This window comes from Oryzias latipes, chromosome 13 (assembly GCF_002234675.1).
Source record: "Oryzias latipes chromosome 13, ASM223467v1".
Classification (NCBI taxonomy): domain Eukaryota; kingdom Metazoa; phylum Chordata; class Actinopteri; order Beloniformes; family Adrianichthyidae; genus Oryzias; species Oryzias latipes.
Genome location: NC_019871.2, coordinates 27500345 through 27516579, shown reverse-complemented (window position 1 = coordinate 27516579; position 16235 = coordinate 27500345). Strand labels below are relative to the sequence as shown.

Here is a 16235-nt window from a genome sequence, read left to right as displayed (position 1 = left end):
GTTAGTGTGACAGACCAGGGTTAGCTGGGATAGCTGTCAGAGGTGATATTAAGAAAAATCTGCTATGGTTTTCCAAAAACATTAGGTCACGTGCAGCTTAATATACACTATCTCTACAGTTTGACTATTGTCACAATTGCAAAGGAAACCATACCCCAAAAAAGTAATGCATTTAAAGTAAGCAGAAACTACCCTTGTTGCTGGGTAAACAATAACAACTATAACCCTCAAATCTTTTCTCTTTTTTTAGTGGCAGCGGTTAAAACATTAGCTGCTCTGGTTGAACTTGGACCACTGTGGGCCAAAATCAACACACAACACTTGCCATTGTTTAAGCTGATTCTGCAAATTCTGCAGCTCTAAAGTCAGGGCTTGTGGCTGCGAGGCTGGATCCCAGGCTGAGGTTACCGGCTGCTTGTCATGAGACCTGTTTCTGATTGGAAGCAGACATGTGAGTCCTCTTGTGAGTTGTGTGATGCTGGAGTGGAGAGCAGGGTAAAAAAAGACTGCATAACAAAGCAGCATACAGAGAAGAACAATATACATTTACAAAAAAAAAAAAAAAAACACACCCTAAGAGGATAGTTTGGTTTATTTTAAATCAGCTTTTGTCTGTACTTTTGGGATTGTTGTCATGGATCTCCAGCATTCGTTCCTGTCTGCAGTAGCGCTTCTTTATCAGCGTTCGCTTATAGTGATCTACCTAGCAGCAGTCTGAGTAGTCTGTTTTTATTGGCTCTACCGCCACTCCCTAGAAATGCATCCAGCCGCATGGTAACCATGGAGATCAGCATATACTGAGGTAAATCCTGGTTGTTGTAATGGAACAAGTGACATCTACACCACTACAACAAAATGTCTTGGGGGGGCAGCTTTGTGTAGATATCCCAGCTCAACCTAAGGTGTTGAAATCTGGTGAAGATGCTTTTTTGTTGAGCTTTCAAAGCATAGACTCCAGTTTCTCCTGAGAGAAATGATTCTTTTTCCTCAAATCTGTGTTCTGCTGCTCAGAGCATCAGTCATCCAGCTTCCTCTCGGGTTCAGATCGCCTGTCGGTTCATTCTAAATGACACTGTCTGGAGCAGTGAGCAAAGGTGATGATGGCATTTGAGAAAATAGTGAAACATGTTAGACTTTTATGGCCTTATTCCTTCTCTTTGCATTGAATAGAATTGAACAACACTTTGATTTCACAAAGGGGAAATTACCTTCTAATAATAACTCTAATAAAAACAGCAGATGGATCATAAAAATCTAAAAATACAATTAAAGTCCCCCCTATGACAAATGTTTAAAATAAACACCTTTCCAGTGCTGTTTTAATTATGATTATAAAGTTTTTAAGCAAAATTCCACAAACTAAATGACTTAAAAAGCTATATTTCACATTTAACTGAAGCCTCGGTTTTCAAAATCTCTACATGGCCACACCCATGTAGAGGATCCCTCCTTTCTGATGATGATAGCTGTGTCCTGCATGAGTGAAGAGCTTGACACGGGGGGGGGGGGGGGGGGGGGGGGGGGGGGGGGGGTTGAAAAGTGACACATTTTTGGTTCCAAATGGATTTTTGAAGAATGTGCGGAATGACAAAATGAATGTGTGTACTGGACCCTGCTGTTTAATAAAATTACACACCAAAAAGAACCGCTGTGGGATGGGGAGCCAGCCTGCTCGGGCCTCATGAACTCTATGATTTTTTTTTTTTTAATTTTCATCGAGGCAATGCTAACAAAAAGGTCCACTGATTTTATCCCTGTTTCTATTTTTACCCTCTCTGGTTTAATGCCAGACAGCAAGCCTTCAAAGTCGGTCAGAGAGAAAACACAAATGCAGAAAACACATTTGGAGCTTTAACTTTAATTTGAAAACATGTGCGGCCAAAGAACAAAATCCAGCCTTGGCCGCACTTATAATACATGCGGGGAATGCAGTGATGTGCTGTCTTCTCTTGTCCTGCACCTGAGCTGATGTGCACGCTGGATGGAGCACATCAGGGAGCTCGCACAATGCGCATGTGCTACTGGGCCGTTGTGACATCACAACAACTAGTTAATTCAAACCCACCGTCTTCGTGACAGTTTGATTGGAGGAGAAAATGATCGGAAATGCAAAAACAAAATAATTTTTTATTACATTTGTTCATGTATGTCTGGAAAAATGCCAGACGTATATGTCAAAACTCAAAAAACATGATTTCCATCGGAGGGGGACTTCCAAAAATTATTAAGTTATTGAGCATTAAGCACCACCCGAAACACCTCCTGCTAACCGGTTTAATGACCCACTCAGATGATAATCATGTTTTTGGTGTTTTTAATATGTTCTTGTGGCATTTTTATGAGGACAGAGGATATAAATTAGAAAATAAATTAAGATAATGAGGCCTAAAATTGAATTTCTGAGTTTTTCTCCATTCATATCAATGTGAACCAGGAGCAGACAAAAAAAATGCCGTTCGAAAAAGCCTGTAGGTGTGATGTAGAATCTACTTTTTTTATTTCTCTGTTTTTCATTTTCTCTTAAGTTTTAAAACTCAAATTTTAACTTTCAAATGTTTTTTTTTTTTACTTTCAACTTTTTTTCCCCAGTTTTAATATTTGGCCCCCTTCTGGCACGTGGGGGCGGTGCTTAAATGAAGGACCAATCACAACGATGAGGCTGGGAGCTTCCAGCTGGGTGCATTCACTGACAAGTAAAAACTTGGGCATTTACTACCAAAATATGAAAACATGAACTATTCCAGTGATCATGAACACATAGACACATATTCATTATTTACATGTAATTCAAACAGTATTTTGCATTATTAACTGCTCAAATCTTTGAATGAGCCGCCCCAAATGACAAAAATTGGAAGATAACGTTTCCTATTGATTATTGAATGTGGTATTTCATAAGAAAAGCACGCTACTCTGCCCTAAAAAGATAAATTAAATAACTATGAATAAAAATATATAATAAGATCAGTTCCCTGTAGCATTTCCTGACAGCTCGGCTTCCTTTACGACTGTTGGAGCCTTTTAAACAGCGGATAACTCTGTGTTCACATGAATTTGTGTTTTTCTCAACAGAGAGCTTCCCCCGACTGGATTACAGCACAGAAAAATAAAAGAACACTTAAATGCAACACTGTATATTATTGTTTCTGTTACACACAATGAAAATAGACTGAAAACAACACTGTATGATTGTTTTTATTTTTCAAATGTTGGCAACAGGAAAAGAGAAGTGAGCGCATTTTACTGTGAGGAGATGTGGCGGCTTCCTGCAGGCACTTTAGCTGTCAATATTTCAGGCACCAGTTTGTAACCAGATAGATCCATGAGCGTCTCTTTGTTTTCCTCGTCTGAGCTGGAATCTGGATCTAAACTGTACGGCTGGATAGCTCTGATACTGCTCTCCATTTTTGTTGCACCGCTAATGTTAGATTGAGGGTAGTAGGGGCTGTAAGCTAGCGGGAGAGGGTGTGAACAAAGGGATCATTGGAAGTGAGGGCAGGCGCACTCTGCGCTAATGGTTCTGCCGACAGCTCAAAGGCAAATTTTTAATGATCTCCTGGCGCTCTGCAGAAACTATGTCCTAGAAAATGACACAGGGTTTTTGATGTTTCCTTAAAAAACAGCAAAATCACAATTAAAAGACCAACTGTTGAGGACATGTCAAACGTGATTCAAATGTATTCATTTAGAAGGAATAGGTGATGGTATCGACTAAATACATCTGCAACTGTGTCTGTGTCCCCACAGGAGTCGGGCTGCGGTGAGGATGAACGCCGCTCTCAGCCCTGGAGGTGAGACCACTGCTTCATCTTTACACTGATGATGATCTGTAATTATGAACAAAGGCCACTAGGGGGAGCTTAGACATCACTGTGCGTATGGAAAGTATTGTGTTGATACTTAGTTGTGAGAATTTTTTCTCTTGGGGACAATATTTCCTTTAATTTAATAAGGTGTTACTTAATTAAGAAAATAACAATTTGTAAGCAAATATTAAACTGCTTATGTCTTGTAAATTTGGCATAAAGAAATGATCCTTGCCTGGGAGTTTAGAGAAATGGTCACTCTGGCGCCCTTTTTTTCTTCTAAAACATTTTTTTTAAGTCTTTACAACATTTTTTAAAATATTTAAAATCTAAAGCTCAGTCAACTTAATATCCTATAATGAATGTCAGACCTAATGGTAGCAGAATATAGTCAAATGTCAGTCTAACAGTGCTCCGTTCTTTGCTTTTGCTTTTCTGATATTTTCATCTGCAACGCCTATATTTTTTTTCCAAGGACTGTATAGACGTTAGTTGGCACGGTAACATGTTTTGAATACTTTTTTCACTGCTGACGGAGTAAACACATTGTCTCTTTGTTTCAGTTTTGGTAAATATTTGTTTGGCCTCATGATGTCAACCTCTGTGGTTGATTTGCATGATACAATTTGACGGCTGTGGTCGAGTTGATTTGCTTTTGACGTGCACGTCTGGACGTTTCATAAAAGATTGTCCTTTTGTTTTGATCACTTGGACGACAGTGTGGGGCCAGAGCCCCCTGCAGCTCACATGACATACCCAGACAGTTTGTCTGCCCTTTTTTTTTTCTTTGTTTATTTAGGAAGGCCAAAACATTGTGTTTTCTGAGCACATTTAATTTACGGTGTGCTCCTGGGGAGGCCCAAACCCAGGCGCTGCAGAGGGAGTGCTACATCAAAGCCTTTGCAGGCTGTCCATCATAAATGGACTTTGTAAAGGGGAGGGCTTTGTAAACTAATCCATCCTTTGAAGAGTAGACGAAGTTTGTCATATAATTGTCTTTGTGATGCTTTTATCAGGTATTGCTCATTTTTATATCAACCCCTTTCATTACAATACGTACTGTTTAACACTTCGGATAATAAGGTATAACATTAAAGATGAATGTGTTACCAAGATTTCAGGACATGTGAGGTTTCACATGGGAGAACTGGTTGGTTGAGTTGATGTTTAACAACAAGAGGGAAACATGGTTTGAAAACAAAAAATAGATTTTTACAATCTTAGCTCTTCTTGAGAGAATTTTAACTTTGTTTTTACCACAAGGATTTGGTCTAGAATCACTTTTTCTTTAATGCTAATTGGATCTCATTTACATTACATTAGCTGGCTGATATGGGCGGTTAGCATTTAGTTATACATACAGTGCTATCAGGAAGTGGGTTGACAGTTGCTTATTTATTTTGGCAATTTCATTTAGTCTGTGTAAATAAGCAAAGGTATTCACACGGATCCCTGGTTTTGGTCACAACAACAATTTACAGGGAGAGATTTATTGCAATGAAGATTTGCCTTACTGTGTTTTTAACATGTTCTTGTGGCATTTCTCTCGTAATTGAGGACATATATAAAGAAAATTAAGATTAAAATTGTATTTCTGAGTATTTCTGTATTCAAATCATCGTGAATCAGCAGCAGACAAAAAAATACAGTTTGGAAAAGCTTTTGTTGTGACGTACAAATGAAAATCCGAAAGCTAAAAGTTCCCTGCTCCGCCCCCTTCCGATGCATCCATCTGTAAACAAACATTAGCGTCTTAGTTTTCCTCGTCTCAGCTGGCATCTGGATCTAAACTGTACCACTGGATAGTTTTTGTTGCACTGCTAATGTTAGGTTGGGGTTGTAGGGGGCTGTAAGCTAGTGAGATGATAGACAGAGGGATGATATGAAGGGGGTGGGCTTACTCTGATCCAACAACTCAGAGGTGAATTACTGCCACTCTTCAGAAATTGTCCTAGAAAACGGCGCCGTTTTTTTTATTTTGGCTAACAACTGCATCATCATAATTAAAAGACCACTGGGAGTGCTTTTACAATGGATCAAAAGACAATTGGAGGGGAACTGTAGGGACTTCATTAGGACAATGCATTGAAAAAATGCTTCTAAAACATTGGCTGCATATGAGAACTGGACTGAATGAACCCTCCCCTATCATGTTCCAAATAGGAAGTGCCCGCTGGTTTCAAAACCCCAAAGACTTCTTCAGCTAAATAAACGGCTATTACTGATTTGTCAGAGTAACCATTCTTGACCTGAAGTTGTTCAAGTTATAAACTGGCCAATCAGACAATCTAACTTCTGAAAGTGGTTGCCATAGAAGCAATGGTGCAGCCCAACTCAGACCAATCGCTGCTCAATGATGTCATCTGGCTCCAACATGGCAGCATCTGTATTGCAAAAAAATGGTGATTGATTTGACCTCATTTGGTTGGAGCTGGAAGTAAAGTAAGGGTGTTGCTTGCATAGAGTCCCGCTGAAATCATAAAACTTTCTCTCAGGGAGTCACAATCCGAAAGTAAAATTCCTCTCGAGTTGTACTTTTTTTTTTGTGGTGAATTATAAAGTTATGTATATCATACTCGTTTAACTCTCTATGGAACCTGCTGGAAAGGATTGAAGGTTGCGTCACATGCTTGATTTTTGAAACATGAGTACCCGGTACATCACCCCTGCCCTCCAATGCAGCCCAATAGTGATTACAGAGCCATGTGGTCCCCATTATCTGTTGAAGTCATACTCATGGATGAGTGCCTGCAAACACACATACTTATAACAGCTCATAGCTTCCCCCTCCTTATTGAAAAATGTGTTACCTTTTGGCACAGTCACCAAGTTCTCAATTTCACCCTGACCTAACTGAAACGTAGGGTGTAGCCGAAGGGGGGGCTGGCTGGGTGACCTTTGATGTGGGTTATATAAGGGGCCTGAACCAGATAACTGAGAACAGCTCCCAACAATTTAGGGGCAGCAGGTCTAGGATCTTGTTGGAACTGCAGAGTGTGTAGGCAGGTTTTACTGCAGTGCTTTGTTTTCCTCTCCTCATACAGCTGTGCAAGCCTGCAGCTCCCTAGCACTGAAGTAAAGCGGTGCAATAATGAATCTCTGCCACACACCGCTGCTTCAGTGCTGACAATGGCTGTCAAGGACAGAGGCATAAAGGATTTTTTTTTGCGCTAATAGCTAGAAAATGTTTCCCCTCTTTCAGTTTCTCAACACATTGAGAGAGGTCTGACTGTTTTACTGAAGTCTCTCTTATAACCAAATACGCTGTTTGCCGTCCGAATGGAACCACCTTTTTTTTCAAACACATTAGTTAGCATGCTTATAATTTTGTTGTCTGTGCTTCTAATTGTCATTGGCGTGTGTAGGAAAATGAGTTTGTGAAAAAAAACTCATATTTCATTTAAAAATTGCTCTTTAGTGCGCCAAAGATAATATATGATAATTATTTATATAGATATAGTTTACTCTGAAAGGCTTAAGAAAAGCATGAAGTAGGCCCTTTACCTTCAAACTACATGTTCCCCAAACTGCAAACCATGTTTTGTTGAAAATTGTATTATTTTAATATCCAAATGTTTGAACATGAGGACAAACTTTTGTAAACAGAAACTGGCGCCTTGTTTGACAGATTGTCTTCAATGACTGTCCTACAATTTGATTGGCTAGATGGTGTTGGATTTGATAGGTATTGCCCCAAGTGCACACACAGATTCACATATACAAATAGAGACAGAGGGGTCTATGTCAACGTACTTTTTCACCTTTGGGTATTGGGGAAAGTAGCAAGTCTTTTTAGTCAAAAGCTACTGTGATGTCAATGGAAAGTCCAACTCAACTATCTAATCTGGTCCAAGTCAAGTTTTTACATTTTGTCGAGTCTAAAGTCATCAAATTTGTTCAGCCCACACTTCTAGCAGAAACCCATTAGCCTTGTGCAGCTACATTCAAAATATACCGGTACATGTTTGCTCAGGATTTCATTGATATCCAGATTCAGCAGCACTATTTCTCCCATTTGTGTGCAAAGACTGAGGAAGAAAGAGGCTCTTTGAGTTTGTGTGTGCTTTTGCCTTGTCACTCTGTGAAGTATGTCCTGTTACCTAATACACTTCATGTCAAGGTATTGTTGGGTTGGAGCTGATTTATGCTGGGCATTTAATCAAACTTTGTCAGTGTGTAGTACAAAAACATCTTACGTCAGTTATAGGAGGTAAATCTGACTTTTTGTCTTCGTTGGGGTTGCCTAACCACACAATGCTTTGATCTGTTTATATCCCTCCTTCAAAATCTTTGCTCCAACTGCTGAGGCTTACAAGCAAAACAGGTTCATCCAGCCAAGTATTTAGAAAAGTCTGGAACAAGAAGGGCAAGATGATGTGACAAATGCTAAACCAAAGAAAATGTTTCTGACATGCTCTTCTCATGCAAAGGCATGGCCCTTTTTCAGTTAGCTGTCATTCATACTTTAGGTTTGATGACTGAACTGGTCTTACTTTACATATAGAACCGCATACATATGGCTCTGTTGTTTCTGTGCATGTCTTTCTTTAGATTTGATAACTGGGCTGTACGTACCACTTGCAAAAGCTGTCACCTTATCATTGTACAGGCATACAATGACAAGGTGATGCATGCATGCCTGATTTGCAATCCCATTTTTAGCTATGAATAGATGCAGACATTACTCTACTTAGCATTTGCATCAATAAACATTGTTTGTACCACTGAAAAAAAACTGGGGAATACAGGCGACATCAAAGAAGCACAATTTTACATTTTACCTATCTAATCTGGTAAAATAAAAGAAAGGACGTCTTCACTAAAGGGCTACAGAAGAAAAAAACAAGAAAACAACAACCTAATCTTAGCAAAAACGTTAAAATCTCCAGATGAAACTTCTGGTTTTTTTGGACTTTAAGAAGAAGTATATCGCAGAATACTTACCCGTAAAGTGAAATGAGCAAGCTCCATACAGACGGCCCAAAAACTAGGAGTCGAACCAGAACTTAAGGTAACTTTTTTGGACATTTTTTATTCCTTATTTTATAAATACAAAGAACTGTTTATATATTAAGTTTATAAAATAAAAGTCTTTAACCCTTTAACACTGGAGATGTTGCTGGCGACACTTAAATAACACACGATCTTTACGTGTTGTAACACTTCAACCATTTATGCAGTTAATGTAATTCCAATGGATTCTGAGGTGGAAGATGGCAGGTTTGAAGATTGGCTTTGGGCGGGTATGCAACCCTTTACATTAGTGACTTTACATTAGTAAAGTGTTGCATAATGGCATAAAGCCGCTTTTCTCCACAACAGAATCTGTTGGAATGATGTTAGTTGTGTAAACGGTCAAAGAGTTACGGTAGTCCAAAGGATGCCAATGTTGGAGCTAAAGCTCTGGTGTTAAAGAATTAACATAACAATCCTCTTAAAAATGTAATTATTGTTGTTATTCAGGACATTCTATGAGACTAAAGCAGGCTTCTATATTTTTTTTTTTTTTTGGAAGCACAGTAGTGTAAGATTTTACCAAATGAGAAAGTACAAGGTTGGTACTGTTATGAAGGAAAACCGATTCTTTGTCTAAATTCCTTTCTTTTTTCAAACAAGTAATTGAAAACAAGGAAAAAGTACTAACAGTTTTAGTGTACATCATTTGCTCAAATAGGAAGTACGGTATATAAAGCATAACATTTTTGTAAATATAAAATGTAGTATATGTTGTTGAAGATATTGAATACATACAGTCAGGACCATAAATATTTGGACAGAGACACATTCTTTCTAATTTACTTTCTGAACATTACCACGGTGAATATTAAATAAAACAACTCAGATGCCATTGAAGTGCAGACTTTCAGCTTTTATTCCATGGGTTGAACTAAAAGATTGCATAAAAATGTGAAAAACTAAAGCATTTTTTAAACACAATCCCTTCATTTCATGGAGTCGTAAGTAATTGGACAATTGCTTTCCATGCTATTGCATGGGCAGGTGTGGGCAGTTCCCTTATGTCATTATGAGTGAAGCAGATAAAAGGTGTTGATTATAGGACTCGTCCTTGCATTTGGAAGATTTTGCTGTGAACAGACAACATGCGGTCAAAAGAAATCTCCATGAAGGTGAAAAGAGCCATCATTAAGGCCCGTACACACCGGGACGAATATTCGCCAGCGTTTTTCACCATGTTTTTTGTGTTCACACCCAGGCGATTTTCGCCGACGATGAGCCGAGCGAACATGCAATTTCATTCCCTGACATTAGATGGCGCTTAATGTAAACAGAAATACTCCTGTACACAAGGTGGCGCTGCGCAACTTTACGCTTCTTAAACTCGCTTTTCACTCAGAAGAAGAGAGCAAGTATTTACGCGCTTGTCAGAATCAAACAAAGAAAACCTGAATATTTCAAGCACCAGTAGCTCCAACTGGTGCTTGGTTCGGGGATATTTTAGAATGTCCGTCATTATTACTTCGCGGCAGTGTAGACGCTACTTGGCGTCTATCTTCTTTGCTGGTATGTGTGCTCAGAAAGGCAGTTTTGTGTTTGAGCGCCCCCAAGTTGTGTTTTAGGGTAACTTCAGAGGCTCCAGACACGTGTGCAAAAGCGCCGTTCTCATTGGTCGAATAGATTTCGACGCGACGCGTCAAAAAAAAAACGAACCAGAGGCGTTTTTGTTTTTTTTGACGTTTTGACGCGTGTCGTTTTTTCGCGTCGGTGTGCACACTCTCATTGGTGCCCTTTGTTTAGTCACGAGGCGTTAAACGTCGGCGAAAATCACGCGCGAAATTCGTCCCGGTGTGTACGGGCGTTTAGGCTGAGAAAACAGAAAAAAACCATGCCAGAAATTGCTACAGTATTAGAGGTGGCAAAATCAACAGTGTGGTACATCCTGAGACAGAAAGAAAGCACTGGTGAACTCAGCAACGCTAAAAGACCTGGACGTCCATGGAAGACAACAGTGGTGGATGATGGCAGGATCATTTCGATTGAATGGCCAAGTCAGTCACCTGATCTTAACCCAATTGGGCTGCATTTCACTTGTTGAAGACTAAACTTCAGACAGAAAGGCCCACAAACCAATAGCAACTGAAAGCCGCTGCAGTAAAGGCATGGCAGAGCATTCAGAAGGAGAAAACCAAGCATCTGTTGATGTCCATGAGTTCAAGACTTCAGGCTGTCATTGCCAACAAAGGCTTTTCAACCAAATATTAGTAATGACCATTTTGTTTTCAGTTATTTAATTTGTCCAATTACTTACGAGCCCATGAAATGAAGTGAAGGGATTGTGTTTAAAAAATGCTTTAGTTTTTCACATTTTTATGCAATCTTTTTGTTCAACCCATGGAATAAAAGCTGAAAGTCTGCACTTCAATGGCATCTGAGTTGTTTTATTTAAAATTCACAATTATGTAATGTAAAAGGTAATGTAAATTAGAAAAAATGTCCAAATATTTATGGTCCTGACTGTACATGTGCCTTATTTATGTAGGAGGTTTAACAAATCACAAGTTCTGGAAAAACTTTAAATATGTGGATGTAGAGAAAAAAAATCCTAAATCGAGTTTTTCATAAAAAAATTGATTTAATTTAGTGTATTGACATACGTCTTACAAACACTTAGAATGGTGTCAGGTATAATTTAAATGTGGCTAAAATGGGAAATAGACATGAAGGTGTTAAAGGTTACAGGTAAACTGCCCTCAACATGTTCACAGAAACATATTTAGCTGGTGTATCTTTTGAACAGGTGGCTCCCTCTTATCTTGCTGTTAAGATGGTTCCTTGTTTCTTCTTGGTAAGTGCTTCTGCTTAGGTTAAGTGAGCCATGTTGTCAGCAAACATTTGAACTGAAAGCAAGATGTTGCTCACTTGCTTTATTTTCATATTTGAACATATAACACAGGTTATTGCCTCCCCTGTTGTTGCTTTCATTTATGGAAGGGGCCTGGTACAGTAAAACTTTATGGATCTTAGATATGAATTTGTCTAACATATGCATGTTGTGTTTGTGTGCATTTCTTACCTTAAAAGACAATGTCAAGAGTAACCCATTTCCAGCTCAACAGCTGGCATTATTTACTTATTTAAGAGGGTAGTAGGATGACTAGACTCTTTTTCTCTCTCACGCGCACAAGCACATGCGTATGCGCAGACGGGCATAAATATTCCACCTAAATATTTACGCCCATACCCTTCGAGTGGTAACGGAAAACAGGTTGTGGAAGGCAACTGTGTGAGTTGTACACACCACCACATTCCTCTCAAGTTTCCCTGTCGACAAATCATAAGTCCCCTCCAAGCTGTAAACATGATGACACTAAACACCTGACTGGAGCACCTGAGTATCTGTGTTTGTGTTCCAAACGCGCAGGAAAAAGTTATCGACAGAACTCACTAGACGGCCTTCTGCGGGACGCAGGTTTTGCATAAAGTTACAGTTAGACAAAGCGTTGGAGCGCTCCCGGCAGAAAGCATTCATAGTTTCGAGTTTAAACACGCAATCTAGCGCTGTTGTAGAATAAAAAAAACTTCTTGAAATGTCAAGCATTTTCTAACAGCAGTAGCCCATAGCGGGTTCAAAGTGATTAATTAGTGGGAGTATTTACATATGGAAGCTGCTAGATCTTAGATATTAGGTTTTGGTTAAAAATGCAGATTAATTTTAAAAAGTGAAAATGCTTTGGCTTTCAATTTTAGTAGTGACTTTTTCCTTTGTTTTGCTTTTCTAAAGAAAATCAAACTTAAACTTAACCAAACTTGGATTGCATTGACTACATGCTACTACTACATGACTACTACTACTTGACATTATTTTTGACACTTTTAAAAAAATAAATCACCAGCACTGCCAGAAAAACAAATGGTGATCATGCTTGTTGGAGAAGATATACTGACGTTAAATTTTTTTTTAAACTTTCATTAATAATTATTATCAGGAAGAAGAAGGTACAATAAAATGTTTGTTTCAAGGAAGTCTATAATCATCAAAGGCTCACAAATGTCTTAGATCCCAACCTCACAAGAGACGGTGAGTAAGCGTGAACTGGAATGTCCTTGTTTATTTAGCCAAACTTTTGTTGCATAACACAACTTCTCAGTCAGAAATGCTATTGATGATTCCAGTGTTTTGGAAAACTGTTCAAACACTCAAATGAGCCCTTCTTGAGAAACATAAGGCAAAAGCGGCTGTGCTCTGAGTCGCAAGTCGTCTGCAGCAGATGTTTTGGTTCACAATTTACTGCACTTGGTGCACACTGGTGTCGGTATATGATGAGGAGGGCTGCAGTTTTTATTGTGTTTTCAAATTGTTGCAGGCTCACACACAACCAGGGCTCGTTGGCACGCCCCCTAGAATGTAAAATCTTTATTGACTATAAAACGAATCAAAACAGTGTTGCCATCACAGAGTTTGAAGAATCTGTACTTGATGCCTTCATTTGAGCCTCACTGATAAAATCATTTAGGTGTTTTTAACCTGTTCTTGTGGGATTTTTCTGATGATTGAAGACATATAAATATATATAATCATTAAAATTGCATATTGAGTATTGCTTTATTCAAATGGTTGTAAATCAGGAGCAGACGATAAAGTGCTGTTTGAAAAAGAGCTTATTTGTGACGTAGAAAATACCACGAGCTACCTGATCTGCTCCCTTCGTATGCATCCACTTGTATACGACTAGATCCATGTACGTCTTTGTTTTCTTCGTCTGTGCTGCCATCTTTTCCCTTGTGCTATCTTATGGGGTCCAGATGACCCTACCCTTACACAGACATGTTATCCATACCATGACATAGGTGGATAAAGGTGAAGAGGATTTTATGTAATCCATGGACACCATAGAAGATCAAGAATCATTGAAAAAAAAAAGGGGCAGCGCACTGTCTTGTGGGGTCCAGATGACCCCACTCCCAACTTAACGTGCCTTGGCTAGCACAAGGGTTACAACTGTACAGCTAGAGAGCTCCGAAATTACTCGCCATTTTTGTTGCACCTGTATTGTTAGCATTGGGGTGTGAATGCGCTTTCAAGCTACCACTTCCAGTGACATTAATAATTGCACTTTGTTCCCGGCCAGGAATCTATGTCACCAAGTTTTTCATATATCAGAATAGAGCTGTGACAGAAAAAGCCTGGAACAAGATTTACAAGACTTCTTGGTTCTTTTGTTATCAGACGCGGGTTCCGTTTTTCTCATACCTGACATGTTACAGCGGACGTCTTCCATCTACGTCAGAGTTGACAACTCTGACGAAGACGTCCGTCGAAACATGTCAGTTAACAATACAGACACTGTGAACTTTATTGCACAAGATTCGCGAGATTTGCACTGCTTTGATATTTCGCGCCAACCCTCTTCCAACTGTTGGTGGTAGACATGCGCTCGTAAACAGTAGAAAAGTGTAAACACCACGGTCTAAAGAGTTCTAATGAGGGGCTGTAAGCTAGCAGAGAGTGCATAAACGGAGAGCTCTGAGCATCGGAAAAAGGAAGGGGGCAGGGTTGCTCTTCACCAATGGTTCTGCCCACAGACGAAGTTTTAATGATCTACTGCCACTCTGCAGAAACTTTGTCCAGGAAAATGACACAGGCTTTTTTAAAATTTTCTTATTGAGGCTAAAAATTGTGTAATCATAATTAAAAGACCACTAGGAACTATTTGAAAACGGATCAAAAGATGGTTGGAAGTGGATTTTTAATGTGATAAACTTCCCCCAGCATTGCTGCAGCATCTCAATCTGCCTGTTTTATATCATTTCTTTGTTGTTATTTATTTATTTGTGTAACCACAGCCACGGAGTTTGTGTGCCAGACACGTGGGAGCAGACACAGAGTCTGATTGCCAAACTCAAATCCCATATGGGTTTAATTGACCTGGTTACATTAGCTTCAAGGATAATAATAATAACATTCACACCCTTTTGGGCTCTAGGATAGAGTTTGACTGCTGTGGGCCAACAGGCAGGAATTCATGAAAGCATTTACCCGGCGGGCATGCTCCCTGTTAGCACGCGGTCATCAATGGGGAGGGGCTAATGAAATGCTGGCCAGTGTTGGGGGGGAAGCAAAGCCGCTGGACGCTTCAGCTGAGAGGAGCTGCTGGCCTGGGCGGCCCTTCTTCCAAGCTCCTCCCCCTCCCAGGGTCCCTACTGTTTTTTTCCCGAAAGCACATGTCAGCAGGCTCCTCCCCTCCGTCCTCCGTCCCTTCCCCGGGACGGAGTCGGCTAAAGTCGTTAGTGTCGGTACCGCACGCGGGGAAGGCTCACCGAGGCTTCGGCAGCGATGAATAATGTCGAGTGAACGCTTTAGAAGCGGCTCTAACATGAGCTCTTCGGTCGCTTTCTTGAGGAGCCACACTTTGCTGTCGGAAGCAGAAACTTCCAAAACCCGCCCTGCTGAACTTCAAGTTACGGAGAGCTAGCTCCTTCAATTTGAGGATTATTTAGCTTCTAACCGACCCCAAAGCTCCAAGAAAGACGGGACTAGTCTCTCTTCGTGTCCCGCCGGAGCACATGATCTTGTTGTAGGAGAAGGAAAAGTTCTCCCAGGGGGGGGAGCACCTGACACCCCTCTCTCGCTCCTCGGAATCCCTGCCGGCATGACCCTTGGCTCGGTTACCGGCTCCGACGACAGGTCGGCGGTCAGCTTTTGCTCGTGCTGCGGAGCCAAGATGGTGCCGGACCTCGGCGACGACGCGGTGGTGTCCAAAAATCAGATCAACCAGCTGTAAGTTTCAAAGTTAAACTATAATTGTAAACTCCGCTTTTGTGTTGTGATCTGACCTGTTTTCAACGAGAAACCAGAGGAAATCTAGTGTAAAACAGCTTTAACACGGTGCCTGGATAGTTGCACTTTAGTTAGTTGTCAGCCATAAAAAAAAGACTGACTGTATCCGTTTGTGTCCGGTGACGCAGCAGGGATTTTCTCCTCAGTCCTGAAAAACCCATTTGCTCCAAATTTCCTGTGAGTCACCATACCTGTCACGCAGGTTCAGAAACACAGGTGATAAAGTTCTACCTCCATGACTAATGCTCCACTCAAACACATTACTTTCTTCCTCAACCAAGAGGTGATGCCAGTGATGTTTGATCCAACTCTTAAGTTATTTTTATTTTTTTGGTGCTATAGCTTTGGATAATCATGGCTCTTCTGTTGCCAGGCAAAGGTGGGTAAAGCAGAACCGAGCAGCTTGTTTGCACTTTGAATTAATGTAACTAATCACCACCAGTGAGACTGCAATCTAAATATGTAAATAAAAGATAACATATCTTGTTTTGGTTTTTTAGCTGGTATTGTAACGTTTGTGGCGCATCTCAAACCAAAGCGAAGATCTGTTGTGGGAATGCATTCTGTTGTCTTATCTGTCATCTCTGCGTCTGCAGACTCCTAAGAAAAGTGCCTCCTTTTTGTTTGTGAAT

The 16235-nt window shown here is 40.1% G+C and overlaps 1 protein-coding gene across 2 annotated transcripts in view; it reads left to right on the top strand.

Moving 5' to 3' along the window:
- LOC101173727 (protein phosphatase Slingshot homolog 2) overlaps nucleotides 1-16235 on the top strand; it is a 30292-nt gene that overhangs the window by 634 nt on the left and 13423 nt on the right. The window contains exon 2 of one of the 2 annotated variants that reach the window (XM_004075914.4): nucleotides 3748-3791. In XM_004075914.4, coding sequence (XP_004075962.1) covers nucleotides 3748-3791 — 44 coding nt within the window. Of the gene's footprint in view, nucleotides 1-3747; nucleotides 3792-15030; nucleotides 15544-16235 lie in introns of those variants that run through there. The other variant, XM_011482922.3, reaches the window with a different exon arrangement.